Source organism: Phocoena sinus, chromosome 1 (genome assembly GCF_008692025.1).
Source record: "Phocoena sinus isolate mPhoSin1 chromosome 1, mPhoSin1.pri, whole genome shotgun sequence".
Taxonomy (NCBI): Eukaryota; Metazoa; Chordata; class Mammalia; order Artiodactyla; family Phocoenidae; genus Phocoena; species Phocoena sinus.
Genome location: NC_045763.1, coordinates 68,417,564 through 68,430,755, shown reverse-complemented (window position 1 = coordinate 68,430,755; position 13,192 = coordinate 68,417,564). Strand labels below are relative to the sequence as shown.

The 13,192-nt window shown below is 39.0% G+C and overlaps 1 protein-coding gene across 8 annotated transcripts in view; it reads left to right on the top strand.

The window, feature by feature from the left end:
* The first annotated feature begins 1,440 nt into the window (after positions 1–1,440).
* Positions 1,441–13,192, top strand: part of ZZZ3 (zinc finger ZZ-type containing 3) — a 103,787-nt gene continuing 92,035 nt past the window's right edge. For 2 of the 8 annotated variants that reach the window (XM_032629130.1, XM_032629143.1), the window contains exon 1: positions 1,816–1,933. Coding sequence is in view for 1 of the 8 variants with exons in the window: in XM_032629157.1 (XP_032485048.1) it covers positions 1,551–1,933 (383 nt within the window). In the remaining 7 variants the exon portion in view is untranslated. Of the gene's footprint in view, positions 1,934–2,226; positions 2,600–13,192 lie in introns of those variants that run through there. The other 6 variants (XM_032629157.1, XM_032629105.1, XM_032629087.1 and 3 more) reach the window with 6 other exon arrangements.

Here is a 13,192-nt window from a genome sequence, read left to right as displayed (position 1 = left end):
CTTTTTTGATCCAGCTCCTAGAGTAATGGAAATTAAAACAATAATAAACAAATGGGACCTAATGAAACTTAAAAGCTTTTGCAAAGCAAACTACAAACAAGATGAAAAGACAACCCTCAGAATGGGAGAAAGTATTTGCAAATGAATCAATGGACAAAGGATTAATCTCCAAAATATATAAACAGCTCATGGAGCTCAATATTAAGAAAACAACCCAATCCAAAAATGGGCAGAAGACCTAAATAGATATTTCTCCAAAGAAGACATACAGATGGCCAAGAAGCACATGAAAAGCTGCTCAACATCACTAATTATTAGAGAAATGCAAATCAAAAGTACAATGAGGTATCACCTCACACCAGTTAGAATGAGCATCATCAGAAAATCTACAAACAACAAGTGTCGGAGAGGGTGTGGAGTAAAGGAAACCCTCTTGCGCTGTTGGTGGGAATGTAAATTGATACAGCCACTATGGAGAACAGTATGGAGGTTCCTTAGAAAACTAAAAATAGAATTACCATATGACCCAGCAATCCCACTACTGGGCATATTCCCAGAGAAAACCATAATTCAAAAAGACACATGCACCCCAATGTTCATTGCAGCACTATTTACAATAGCCAGGTCATGGAAGCAACCTAAATGCTCATCGACAGATGAATGGATAAAGAAGATGTCACACATGTATACCATGGAATATTACTCAGCCATAAAAAGGAATGAAAGTGGGTCATTTGTAGAGATGTGGATGGATCTAGAGACTGTCATACAGAGTGAAGTAAGTCAGAAAGAAAAACACATATATCGTATATTAACGCATATATGTGGAACCTAGAAAAATGGTACAGATCAACCGGTTTGCAGGGCAGAAATAGAGACAGACATAGAGAACAAACATCCGGACACCAAGGGAGGAAAGCAGCGGGGGGTGGTGGTGGTGGTGTGATGAACTGGGAGACTGGCATTGACATATATACACTAATGTGTATAAAATTGATAACTAATAAGAACCTGTTATAGAAACAAATAAATAAAACCCCCACCAGATCTCACATTCTTGGTGGCAGAGGACAGATAAATAAGGTCAGCAAGTGATAACTGTCATGAAGAAATGTAAGTGTGTAAAGACAGCAAAAGCGGCGGTGCAAGTGTGTTCCTTTGGATAGAGCGGTCTGCGAAGACTCAGATATCGATCTTTGACAAAGGACCTGAAATACGCGCCGAACGAGTTAAAAGAAATCTGGAGGAAGTGTTCCAGCCAGAGGGAACAGCAAGCGCGAAGTCGTGAAGTGGATCGAGCCTGCGTGTTGTAGGAACAGAGGGAAAGCCAGAGAGGTGAGCGAGGGACCTATGCGGTGGGAGATGAGGTAGGCAGGAGCACATACAATATACACACAGATATTTTTCTACCTGAGACCACATTACTAAGGAAGGGCGGTGTACAAATCTCTCAAGAGGCCACAAAAGGCAGGATGAAACGGACTTCCAACCGCGGCGCTGCAGGGACGCCCTTCCTCCAAGGCTAGAGCCAAGTTAGTCAGCCGTAGGAGATGGACTGGGTCCCGCCCTCAGAAGACCAACCCTTGCCCAGGAGCGGGGGCGGATCGCGGGGGTGGACCTCGCCTGGGCCGCCGGCGCTGCACGGGCCGCGGTTACCAGCAGGCGGTGTAGTGAGCGCGCCTGCAGCTGCAGCCGCAGCCGCAGCAGCCCGCCAGTCCCAGGAAGGACGAGAAAGGAGGGGACCGGAAGGAGCCACTGCTGCTGCGGGAAGTGGCAGGAACGGGAGGCGGGGACCCACCTGGAAGCGCCCCAGCGCCGCTGTCGAGCTTCCTGCGGCGGCGGTCAGCAGAGCCAGTGCCGTGGCGGGGGCGGAGAGCGGCCACGGCGACGGCGCCTCCCGGAGTGGCCTGCGGTGCTCGGCCCCGCCCGAAAGGTGAGCAGGCGCTCGGGGCACGTGGTGGGGGCCAGATGGGGGAGGGGGAATGGAGGAGGAGGGATCTTGGGGATGATCGGCTTTGGGACCCGGATTTGGAACCGAGTGGTAGGAGTGGGTGGGCTGGAGGCGGCGGCGGCGACGGCGGCGACGGCGAAGCCCCCACGTGGGGCGGGGGGGCGCGCGCACGTGTGCGCGGGCAGAAGGGGGGCGGGGAAGGCTCTGGGGAGGGTGGCGGGCGCGCGCTCGCTCAGTAGTGGTCCACGTGACCGGCACGCCGAGAATGTTTCCACGTGACAGGCTCGGAGGCTGGCTGAGGCAGAAGATTGCTGTGTCTGTGTAGCGCAACCGTGGTCGTCGGAGGCTTTAGGGTTGTTTGCCGCTTTTCATCTCTACTAGGGGGGTATGAAGATAAATATAAGGCGGAAAAGACTTCCCGCTCTTTCTCTGTTATACACATTCTTTTCGTAAATGAAACCCTTTCTAAATGCCGAAGTACTGATTTCTGTGTACCGCCATGTTGGTTCTGGGAGAAACTCGCGAGATGCTAGAGGGTTTGTATCGCGAGATCTCCCGATTCTCGCGGGACCTTGTTGGCAGAGCAGTTGTCCTGGATGGCGGAGCCCTGGGTTCCGGGGGCCTGGGACCCGCAACTCTTTCTGCAAGGCAAGTTGCGAGGGAGGGGCCGGGGGCAAGTGCCTCTTGGTGCCGGGAGCCGTGCTGCGTCATCTTCCTGTAGTCTTGAAGGGAATACATTGACCCAATTGAGGCGACACGATCCTCCTCCCCACCCCCCTGCGGGCGCTTCGCCACCTGCAGAAGCCACCCCTCAGCCCGGGCTCCTTCTCCCCCGCTCAGTGATAGTTCCTCCCCCGTCTCACTGGAAGTACGGAGCCGTGCTAGCACAGACGTGAGGATTACATTGGATACCGTTCCTCTTACTTACAGACGTTCTTGTCAGTTTTTCCCCTTGTTACAATTTTCTGAAGAATTCCAGACCTGTTAACCATTCTGTCGCTTGTTTCTGCTGCAGAACCTTTCTCCACGGCCCCTTCTCAGACGCTTAAAATAGAGCGCATTCCATTTTTTCTCTCTGGGCATCATTTACTCACATTTATTTGGTCATTGATAACTCCCTCATCACTCTAACTTTGTGTTTACGATAACTTTTGGCAGTATTTGGAGGGATCCTTTATATCTCTGACAATACCTGATGTCAGAATAAAACCATTCTTTTAATTTTTTTGCTACGTGCCTATTAACTCATAATTATCGATAAGGTTTTTTTTCCGATAGGATTTTGATTACTATTGTTATGAGTTTGCCATCTTTGTTGTTCAGGGATGATTGTTTTAGTTTACGTATTTGAGGCAATAGTGGAATGTTTTAAGTCAAATTTAAAAGCAAACTAATCTTCGTAAACTTTGATGTCAAAACTTGAGTTTAGTTTTTCCTTAAATGAATTTGACGCAAGATTAGTTTTTCTCCAACCCTTCAGTGTTTTATCAAAGATGAATTTATAGCATACTTTTTTTTTCGTATTTTTGAGCAGTCTGGATTTATTTAGTATTCGTAGTGGTAAATTAATCGCAAACTAATCAGATAATTAGGTAATCCGGTTATAATTTTTTTTAAACTACAAACGTGTTATTTTCCTCTACACTTAGTACAGAGAAAAATAAAGGGTAAAATTCTTCCTGTTACATTCTACCAAGTTGCCTCTCTCAGTCCTAAATCTCTGTAAACACTCTTAGCGGTAGCTATGTATGTATTATTCCAGATATTTTCCATGTGTTTTATTTTTTTTTAACAAAGAGGAGGAAACGGAGCGGTGTTGTTTTAAGATACTCTGTCACAACATTAGCAATGAGTAAAATTTTTTCTGCTCATATTTTTATTTAGTGGTTTTTTGACTCATGCATACGTGCTTTAAAAAAGTAAATTTTTTGTACAGATATTTTGGTGGTATAGTTTTGTGAAAATAGCTTGAGTGATAGCATTATTTTTACTGTAGAGTGGTATGCTGGTTGTTCTGTACAAAAATAAAGTACATGTGAAATAAGATTTAAAGATATAAATGTTTTGTCACTTGAGTTTTATATTTTTATGTTTAATAGTTGTGCTATCTATTTACATTTATATTTATATGTTTATATTTCTTGATAACTTGTATATTCTAAACTGTTACCCAAGTGTGTATATCGGAGTTTTCCAGAAGTTTAAAAAGTTATCAGCTTAATTAAATAGTTCTCAACTGAAGAGTGGAAGATACATCAGTAGTTAATACAGACAAACATCAGTAGTTAATATAGACAAACATACATATACTCAAAAGTTGCTAAGCAGCATTTTGTGGTTGTTTTTTGTATTTTTCCCTTCAAACTACCAGCAATATTATTTATCACACTTGTCACGTAAAAAAAGTGACCACTCGTTTTGGTCACTGTAGTTTTCTCTTGTAATAGTTAAAGTAGGAATGTTGGGGAATAAAAGTGAGTGTTGAGAGGTGAGATGTGGGAAAGAGGAAAAGGAGACACGGGAGTGTGTATAGGTTGATATTGAAATGGAATTGGAGAAGTTGCAGAGAAAAGAAAGGATGGTAGAAGGTTGACAGAGCCATGGTCCAAAAATAGTCTGTTCATGATGGCGGGAGGGTGACTTGAGTTGACCAGAATTTGGAATCAGTATGTGTGGCAATTTTTTTCCTCTTAAATAATTTTTTTTAAACAGGTTTCTGCCCACCCCCAGATGTGCTTGATATCACCTGTCCCCCCCCCAAAAAAAATAAAATCAACTGAAGTTGATGTTTAATAGGAACTTTGTGAATTCTTTACTTATTTTATGTTTTTAGAAGTAGGAGCTTGTGAAAATGACAGTGGATTCAAAAGATCACAGTTCTATAATGGCCTTTGCAAACTTTACAAAGTTTTGCTTGGGAATTGGGCCTTGAGAGTTCTCATGTGCATCTGATCCTTGTAATAATATATGTTACTTATTCGTACAACTTTGTTTTATAAATGGTTTTTGGTAGAGGATCTTAGGAATTAGCAAACTTTTACAGACACTAAAATACCCATATACTGGTTAGAAATATACTGAGACAATACAAGAATAAGAGAAATATATCTTATGTGAGTTGAGTTTTGCTTGAGTAAAACTTAACCAGAAAATTTTATTTTCCTCTTTCTCAGTTATTACTGTCATAGAAGTGACCTATGAGAGCTAATGAGCTTCAGTGATCAGAGGATATTAACAAAAGTGACAATATGATGTCCTCACTTGGATTTTTTTTTTTAGATATGACGCAATGCTAGTTTCCATAGACCTGTAACTTTGTAACTATATAGTGTAATACGTATGTTACATATTAATTATATGAAGAATGTACATTTTATTTCCTGCCTCTTCCTGAACCAGTGTCCAAGACAGATTATAGGAAATTACTTGACCAGAAATATCAAATACGTGCAGGTGCTTTTTTAAACAATCTGCCATTTCATATGAAAATTCATTGTCAGTTTAAGTACAAGGAATATTTGCTGCAAGTCTTTGCATGTTTTTTGTTTTGTTTTGTTTTTTGTTTTTTTGGCCTCAACAGTGAAAGCGCAGAGTCCTAACCACTGGACCACGAGGGAATTCCCAGTCTTGATTTTTAAAGTACTATTTAATATATATGTGGTATACACTGTAGTGCAGTTTTCTATAGTTAATATCCTGATAACCACTGTAATTATACTTTAAAAAACACTATGTGTAAATATTTCCCAAAGTCATAAGTCTTGCCTTCTAGAACCATGCAGTATGGACTTTGCTATTTCATTTGAACTTGTCCTTCTCACTTCTTTCCTTCTTTTTCTTTTCATCTGTTATTTCTCAGCTTACATAGGTAATTTTTCTCTGGTCAGAGACAAGTGAGTTGAGTAACTTTGAGGAGACTATCAAACTATTCAGTTATTATGATTATTTTGGAACTCCAGAATATGTGTAAGTTGCAGTTAGTAATTAAACATTTTTTGAGTGATTGTGATTTTAGTCATTTCCAACAGCAGAGATCCTGAGGCTTCAAAATAACTGTAACCAAGTATAATAAGCCTATGAGCTTTATTCAGAAACTACTAACTGGAGTAAATAACATTTTGCAGCCCCAGTAGGGTTGGTTATCTGATTTTTCAGCCCACAGATTACAATTTGCAAGGTTGGCCATTGGAGTTAGGCACACTGACAACGGAAATGTCATCTTATTTCAAGGCTACTGAAGAAGAGCTATTAAAAAGTATATGGAACTATAAAAGGATAGTGTTTTAAGGCCATTTCATGGAGACATACAGTTCTATAATCATTAACTTCTGAGGGAATCACAATGTTGTAGAGTAGTATAGTACATGGTCTGTCACAGTGATGATCTTAATCATAAACAAACTTTTACTCTATGTACTGTGTTTAAGGAATTAAGAAATTGGTGTCTTTTTAGAAGACTCTTATAAGGGTAAACGTTTTCAAAGCTTTTTAATAAATTCATTTCAGTTTTCTAGAAAATTCACTTAACAGAACTCATCTGATACCCCCCCAAAAAATGGGGCTGCTGTGTGTGGACTTTTCTTTGTTTTATTTTATTGCTTTTATCTACTTATTTCCTTATTTAGTATTTCAAGGAATTGCCTCCCAAGTAAGACTCTATTACATTTAATATTTGATATCAGTAATAATTAACCAATTGGCTAAAGATAAGCACGTTTGTTGATGAAGGAATTTTCAGAGCAGATAATTAGAATTAGTAAATGACCTGTCTGTGAATCAGTTGTATAGTTCTGAATCCTGGTAGTGAGTCTCCATCCTTAGCACAGCTGAATGTCCAGAGGTGAGAAATGTTTCTTTTTGTAGTAGATTTTGTTTGTTGCTTTGCTTGCCTTTTCAGTCTCTTTTAATATGTTAATTTAAACCTTACGTGCCCTTCAGTGGTAGAGTGATGGTATATAGCACTTGATTTAGGTATTAAGTGTGTATATTTGTGTGTGTTTTAATGATTTTGATGGCTGGTTTGAGGATTTTGAATCTTGGGAATTAATATAACCATATTAGCACTTTGATGTATTTCTTCTATTATTTAAAAATATATCTTTTACATGTTTACAGATAAAACATATTTAATTTCATGTCCTGCTTTTAACCTAATGTTAGGTAACATTTTCCCATTCTCACAATGAGGTTTTTTTGTTTTTTTTTTTTTTTGCGGTACGCGAGCCTCTCACTGTTGTGGCCTCTCCCGTTGCGGAGCACAGGCTCTGGACGCGCAGGCTCAGCGGCCATGGCTCACAGGCCCAGCCGCTCCGCGGCATGTGGGATCTTCCCGGACCGGGGCGCGAACACATGTCCCCTGCATCGGCAGGCGGACCCTCAACCACTGCGCCACCAGGGATGCCTCAAAATGAGTATTTTTAACCATCATTATAAGTGGTTGTATGATGTTCCATGTGTAGATGTATATCATTCTCCTGTTCTAGTTTTTTGCATAAGAGTGTGAAGAACATTTATATATAAGGTGTTTGTTATTTATAGTATTATCTTCTAGTATATTACAGGTATAATTTTTAGGTACATTTTAAAGGCTCTTAAAACCGTGTCACGATGTTTGTCAAAAGGATCAATTTATATTCACATTGGAGTGGTTGTTGGCTCTATACATCAACATTAAGTATTGTTTATAAAAACGTAATACGGGGGGTTTCCCTGGTGACACAGTGGTTGAGAGTCCACCTGCCGATACAGGGAACACGGGTTCGTGCCCCGGTCCGGGAAGATCCCACATGCCGCGGAGTGGCTGGGCCCGTGAGCCATGGCCGCTGAGCCTGCGCGTCCGGAGCCTGTGCACTGCAATGCGAGAGGCCACAACAGTGAGAGGCCCGCGTACTGCAAAAAAACAAACAAACAAAAAAAAAAAAACCGTAATAGAGGATAAGTCGTATTATAACATTTTTTTTCTTAGATTACTACTGGGGTGAAACATTATGCTTAATAGGTGTATTTCTTTTGTGAGTTTTTCAGATAAACAATTTTAAAATTAATATAATCAAATCATTGGCCTAATTTTGTTTTGTTTCTAATCTTACGAAATTCTGCCTTCTCTAGAAATGTAATAAATAATACTGATCTTAATACTATTTATTTTAGTTTTTCTAAGTTAGATTTAAATAAATTTAACTTTTTATCTCATGTGGCATTGGTATGAGAATGTAAATGTTTTCCTGCAAATCGGTAATTGTCTCAAGTCTATTTATTAAATAATTTTTCTTTTGTTTTGTGTGTTTCATTTTTACATTTTAAATGTTTATATCTTATATTGCTTATTTTTAATCCCAAACTTTAAAAAATTAGTATTGTTTTTTAGATGATTCTTACTACATGTTTAATATCTTTTGCCCTGGTCTCTTTATTGTGTTTGTTTTCATATCGATTTTTGAAAGCACTTTATAATTTGAGGATAATAAAAGCTTATTTTGTACAAAACAATGTTTTATAATTCCTTTTGTCAACCAAAATTTGAAATATTCTTTTCCCATATACCAGAATTAAGTAGGATTAAATGAAGCAATTTCTCCTTTCTTGAAAAGATAAAAATATGAAACTATGTAAAGGTATACAGTACAAGAGGCTGTAAAGAGAGAAACTACTTTGGTAGATTTTGTGGAATTAAAGAAATAAACTTCTAAGATCAACAATTTAGGATGTGTGCTTAAGGTGTTTCCCTCATTAAATAGTAATATACAACTTGACATCATATCCCTCTAAAATATTTAGAAAAAAAAAGTGTTCATTTGCAGTTCTAGGACTCAAGTTCCAGAATCACAGTTCCTTTGTTTTTCAACTGTTAAGAATGGTGGCAATGTTGTGCATTTACTGAAATTAAGTAATGAATCTGAGAAATTCTATGTGAACATTCGTGAGGGCATCCATGCCAAGGAGAGCTTTTTAAATGTTTAAAGTTCTTATTGTTTACGAAGGTGTGGTTTGTTTTTTCCTTTATGAAATAATTAAGATAATAAAATAATTTTTTAAAAAGTGAGATATTTATACTTACATTTTAAAACTGTAATGTTCCAAGCTATTATTTTATTAAATATTGACTAGCACTTTCTGTTGGCTACAGAATGGTATGGTTACATAATTGCTAGGAAGAAAAACCAGATTAACTTTGTATGAAAACGTAATATTTGAAAACACATATGTCCTGTGCTTGGGTATTACATAAAGAGAATTGCAGATGAGGAACCAGGTGTGATGAAATTTCCTTTTACCTTGGATCGGGATGAGATTTATAGGGATTGGAACATAATTTATATCTTTTATTTCTACTAGAATTCTGCTACCCCCTAAGGGGTGAGTTTATTTTTCAGAATGGCACTGAAGTGGTCCAGGAATAGCAGTTGCTAATTGTGCTCTGGCATTTACTTACCTCCTTACTAATAACTTTTTAAAAAAATTGGACAGAAGGTTAAGGAAAGTAGATACTGTAGCTCATATACACTTCCCCATTAGAAGCAGATTTATGTGTTTCATAAATAGAGTGAAATTTAGCTTGGCTGTATTATAGAGGGAGGTACCAAGATTTTTTCCTCCTGAAAAAGGTGTGTGTATGTTTGTGAGATTTATCTACTGAAAGCCCTTGAGGAGCTTTCTAATACTTCTCCATATTAACTCTCTACTCCCCACCCCAAACCTGTAATTCTTAATCTGAATGGTCTCCACTATTTTTTTTTAAATACATTTATTTATTTATTTAGTTTTGGCTGTGTTGGTTCTTCTGTCGCTACTCATGGGCTTTCTCTAGTTGCGGCGAGCGGGAGCTGCTCTTCATTGTGGTGCGCAGGCTTCTCATGGCGGTGGCTTCTCGTTGCGGAGCACGGGCTCTAGGTGCGTGGGCTTCAGTAGTTGTGGCATGTGGGCTCAGTAGTTGTGGCTCGCCGGCTCTAGAGTGCAGGTTCAGTAGTTGTGGCACACGGGCTTAGTTGCTCCGCGGCATGTGGGATCTTTCCGGACCAGGGCTGGAACCCGTGTCCCCTGCATTGGCAGGCGGATTCTTAACCACTGCGCCACCAGGGAAGTCCCTGCAAATTTTTAATGTTGCTTTTGCAGTAATACGTTTCATTTCCTGAGGGAGAAATTCCCCCCCCACTTTAAAAAAAAAGTAAATATGATTAGCATATTAATACACACAAAGTTCTCCTAAGTGTACAGTTCAGTGAATTTTCACAATGTGAACACACCTGTGTAATTATTACTGAGAAATAGAACATTATCAAAACCCCGGAAACTGTCTGTGCTGTATTGTGGTCATTAACTCTCCACGCCCATGAGAAATCACTATTTCGATTTCTAGTACCATAGAATAATTTTGTCTGGTTTTGAACTTTAACTTCCTTTATAAACATTAATGCATTGTTATCCTGTTTTGATATAAGTAACTTGAGAAATCCTAGAACTTGATCTAGTTTATACTTGGACATCTCAGCACTTAGACATTTTTCTCATGGTATTCATAGTTCAGGAACTCTAGAAGGGGACATCAAAGAACCACCTTCCTTGCTTTCAGATTGTGTGGTAGACCCTGTTTGTGTTTTAATGTTGTTTGGGCAAACAGGATGCTTTTAATTTCTGTCATTGATGGCCTTCAAGAGTACCTCACCTTTTTTTTTTTTTTTTTCCTCCTACTTAAAAATTTTGTTTTGAAAACTTTGTATAGCATTCCTGACCAGCTAATGGCTTTTTGGACTTTTATCCTATGAGTTGGCAGCTTTTTTTTCATTCTTTGAATTCCTTTCAAGCAGTGATTCCCATTCAGATTTTTATGACAGCTATCCTGTAGTATCCGCTGTTATTTCAAAGAATGTCGTGAGTACCCACCCCTCCCCTTCCCTCCCCTCTCATAAAAAGTCTCAGGTTAAGTCATTTTACTTTTAAAATATTTATTTTGTATTTATGAACATTATAACATTGTGGTATACAGATTATAGATCAAATTATAGGCTACTAAAAAATTGAGTCAGCTATACCTAGTTAGCAACTCCTTTCAGGCTGGCTTCAAGTGTTAAGTGTAACTTTCTTATGAGAAATTCTCCCTTTGTACTTTCTTTTCTACCCCTCCATTTCACTTTCTTAATTTTAACGGAAGGCATAGGAAAGATTTATTACTGTGTTCCTGCACATAGTTTTTCTTTCATTTAAGCCCCACAGTTAGCCTGGAAGATACACTTAATTTCCTTTATAAACAAATTTTGCTTGCTGTCACTCAGTAATTATTAGGACCAGAATATTATAAGTAGCCTGTAGCTGTCAAAATTAGGTGTTTTGTTCATGTATAATTTAAGAGTAACACGTACCTACATTTTGTACCCTAGTGCTCTTTCATTTGCTGAGCTTCTGTGGAAATTAAACGTTATGCAAAAATTTAGACTAATTTCTAAAAAAAAATTTTTTTTTTTTTTTGCCTGGGTATTTTAAATGTTTGACTTTGGGCATCATGTTATAGGAGAACATCTCATGAAGAGTGAAGGAGAAAGTAATTGACTTTTGTAAAGGTTATAGAGTTACCACTAAATTTGAATAAATGCTGTTCTTGGTGAATGAGTCAGGACAATTTCCAGGTTGACCTCAGGCGCATTTATGGGTAGGTACTTCTCTTTCTATAGTTAGCAAAATTTCATGAAGGAAATTTTAATTCGTGTGTAACTATAAGGCAGTTGTTCTCAAACTTTAGCATACATCATAATTGCCTGGAAGTTTTGTTTTTATTCTTTAAAAACAGTGCATGAGTGTCAGGTTTAATAGATTAGGAGATCACACAATACTAGGGTATAGTAAGGGTACCTATATTTAAAAACAAACAAAAACCCCACAGGTGTTTCTGATGTACATCCTAGCTGAGAACCTTTGAGCATTATTTCTTAAAATATCATCCTGGGAATTTCAGTTGGCAATCTGTTAAAGGTGCAAATTCTCTCAAACTCTGGGGTGAAACCTAGAAATCTGTTTTAAACTAGCCCTCCAAGTGATTCTGGTGTGTGCCAAAGCTTGAGAACCATCCTTGTAACTCAGAGGTGGCCTTCCTTGACACCTGTCTGGGAGCTTGTTAGAAATGGAAATTTCAGACCTTCTCGATAACAATCTCATTTTAACTAGATTCCCAGGCAGTTTGAATGTATATTGAACATTGTGAAGGGCAGCTCTAGATGATTTTTATTACCATTATAAAAATAATACTAATTTAAAATTATTGAACATTTGCTGTATGCTAGATACATGTAAATACTGTATTCATTATTATTTGGTCCTCACAACAACCTTGTAGGGATGTTATGTATGTATGTATGTATGTATGTATGTGTTGGGTCTTTGTTGCTGTGCACAGGCCTCTCATTGTGGTGACCTCCCCTGTTTCAGAGCACGGGCTCCAGGTGCGCGGGCCTCAGCAGTTGTGGCTCGCGGGCTCCAGAGTGCAGGCTCAGTAACTGTGGCGCACGAGTTCAGCTGCCCTGAGGCATGTGGGATCCTCCCGGACCAGGGCTCCAACCCACGTCCCCTGCAATGGCAGGCGGACTCCCAACCACAGCACCACCAGGGAAGTCCAGGGATGTTTAGTTTTATCCTCATTTTGCAAATGAGCAAGTTGAGGCAGAGAGGTTAAGTATCTTGTTCAGTGTCACGCAGGCATTGAATGCAGGGTTTAGGATATGAACTTAAGCATTCAAACTCTACTTTTGGGGTTTGAGATGCTATCATCAGGACCATTTATGTGCATGTATATGTGTCTTCCTTGTTGTTCGCGCTCCATTGTATTGACATATATTCTAATGAATTTTTTGTGTGTCAAATTTTACAGTGGCATTTGAATTTTCTTCCAGATCTTATATTCAAGGACTGTTTTTGCTAAAATATTGTGTTTTATATACAAAAACAGAACTGGAAGTAGCTGTGATTTGAATACTTCGGTTTTTAAGAATAGAAATCACTTAAGTTTATTCATCGAGGTGTTACTTATCCAAACTCTTTGTTCCCTTATACTTTTGTTTTGTGTGCAATTGTAGTAAGGCAGCTCTTACTGGTTAGTGTTTCATTTAAAATTTTGCACAATGATAAGTTCATATATTCAAAAATTGTATTTGTTTATTAAAGAGGACTGGGCTTCCCTGGTGGCGCAGTGGTTGAGAGTTCGCTTGCAGATGCAGGGGACACGGGTTTGTGCCCCGGTCCAGGAGGATCCCACAT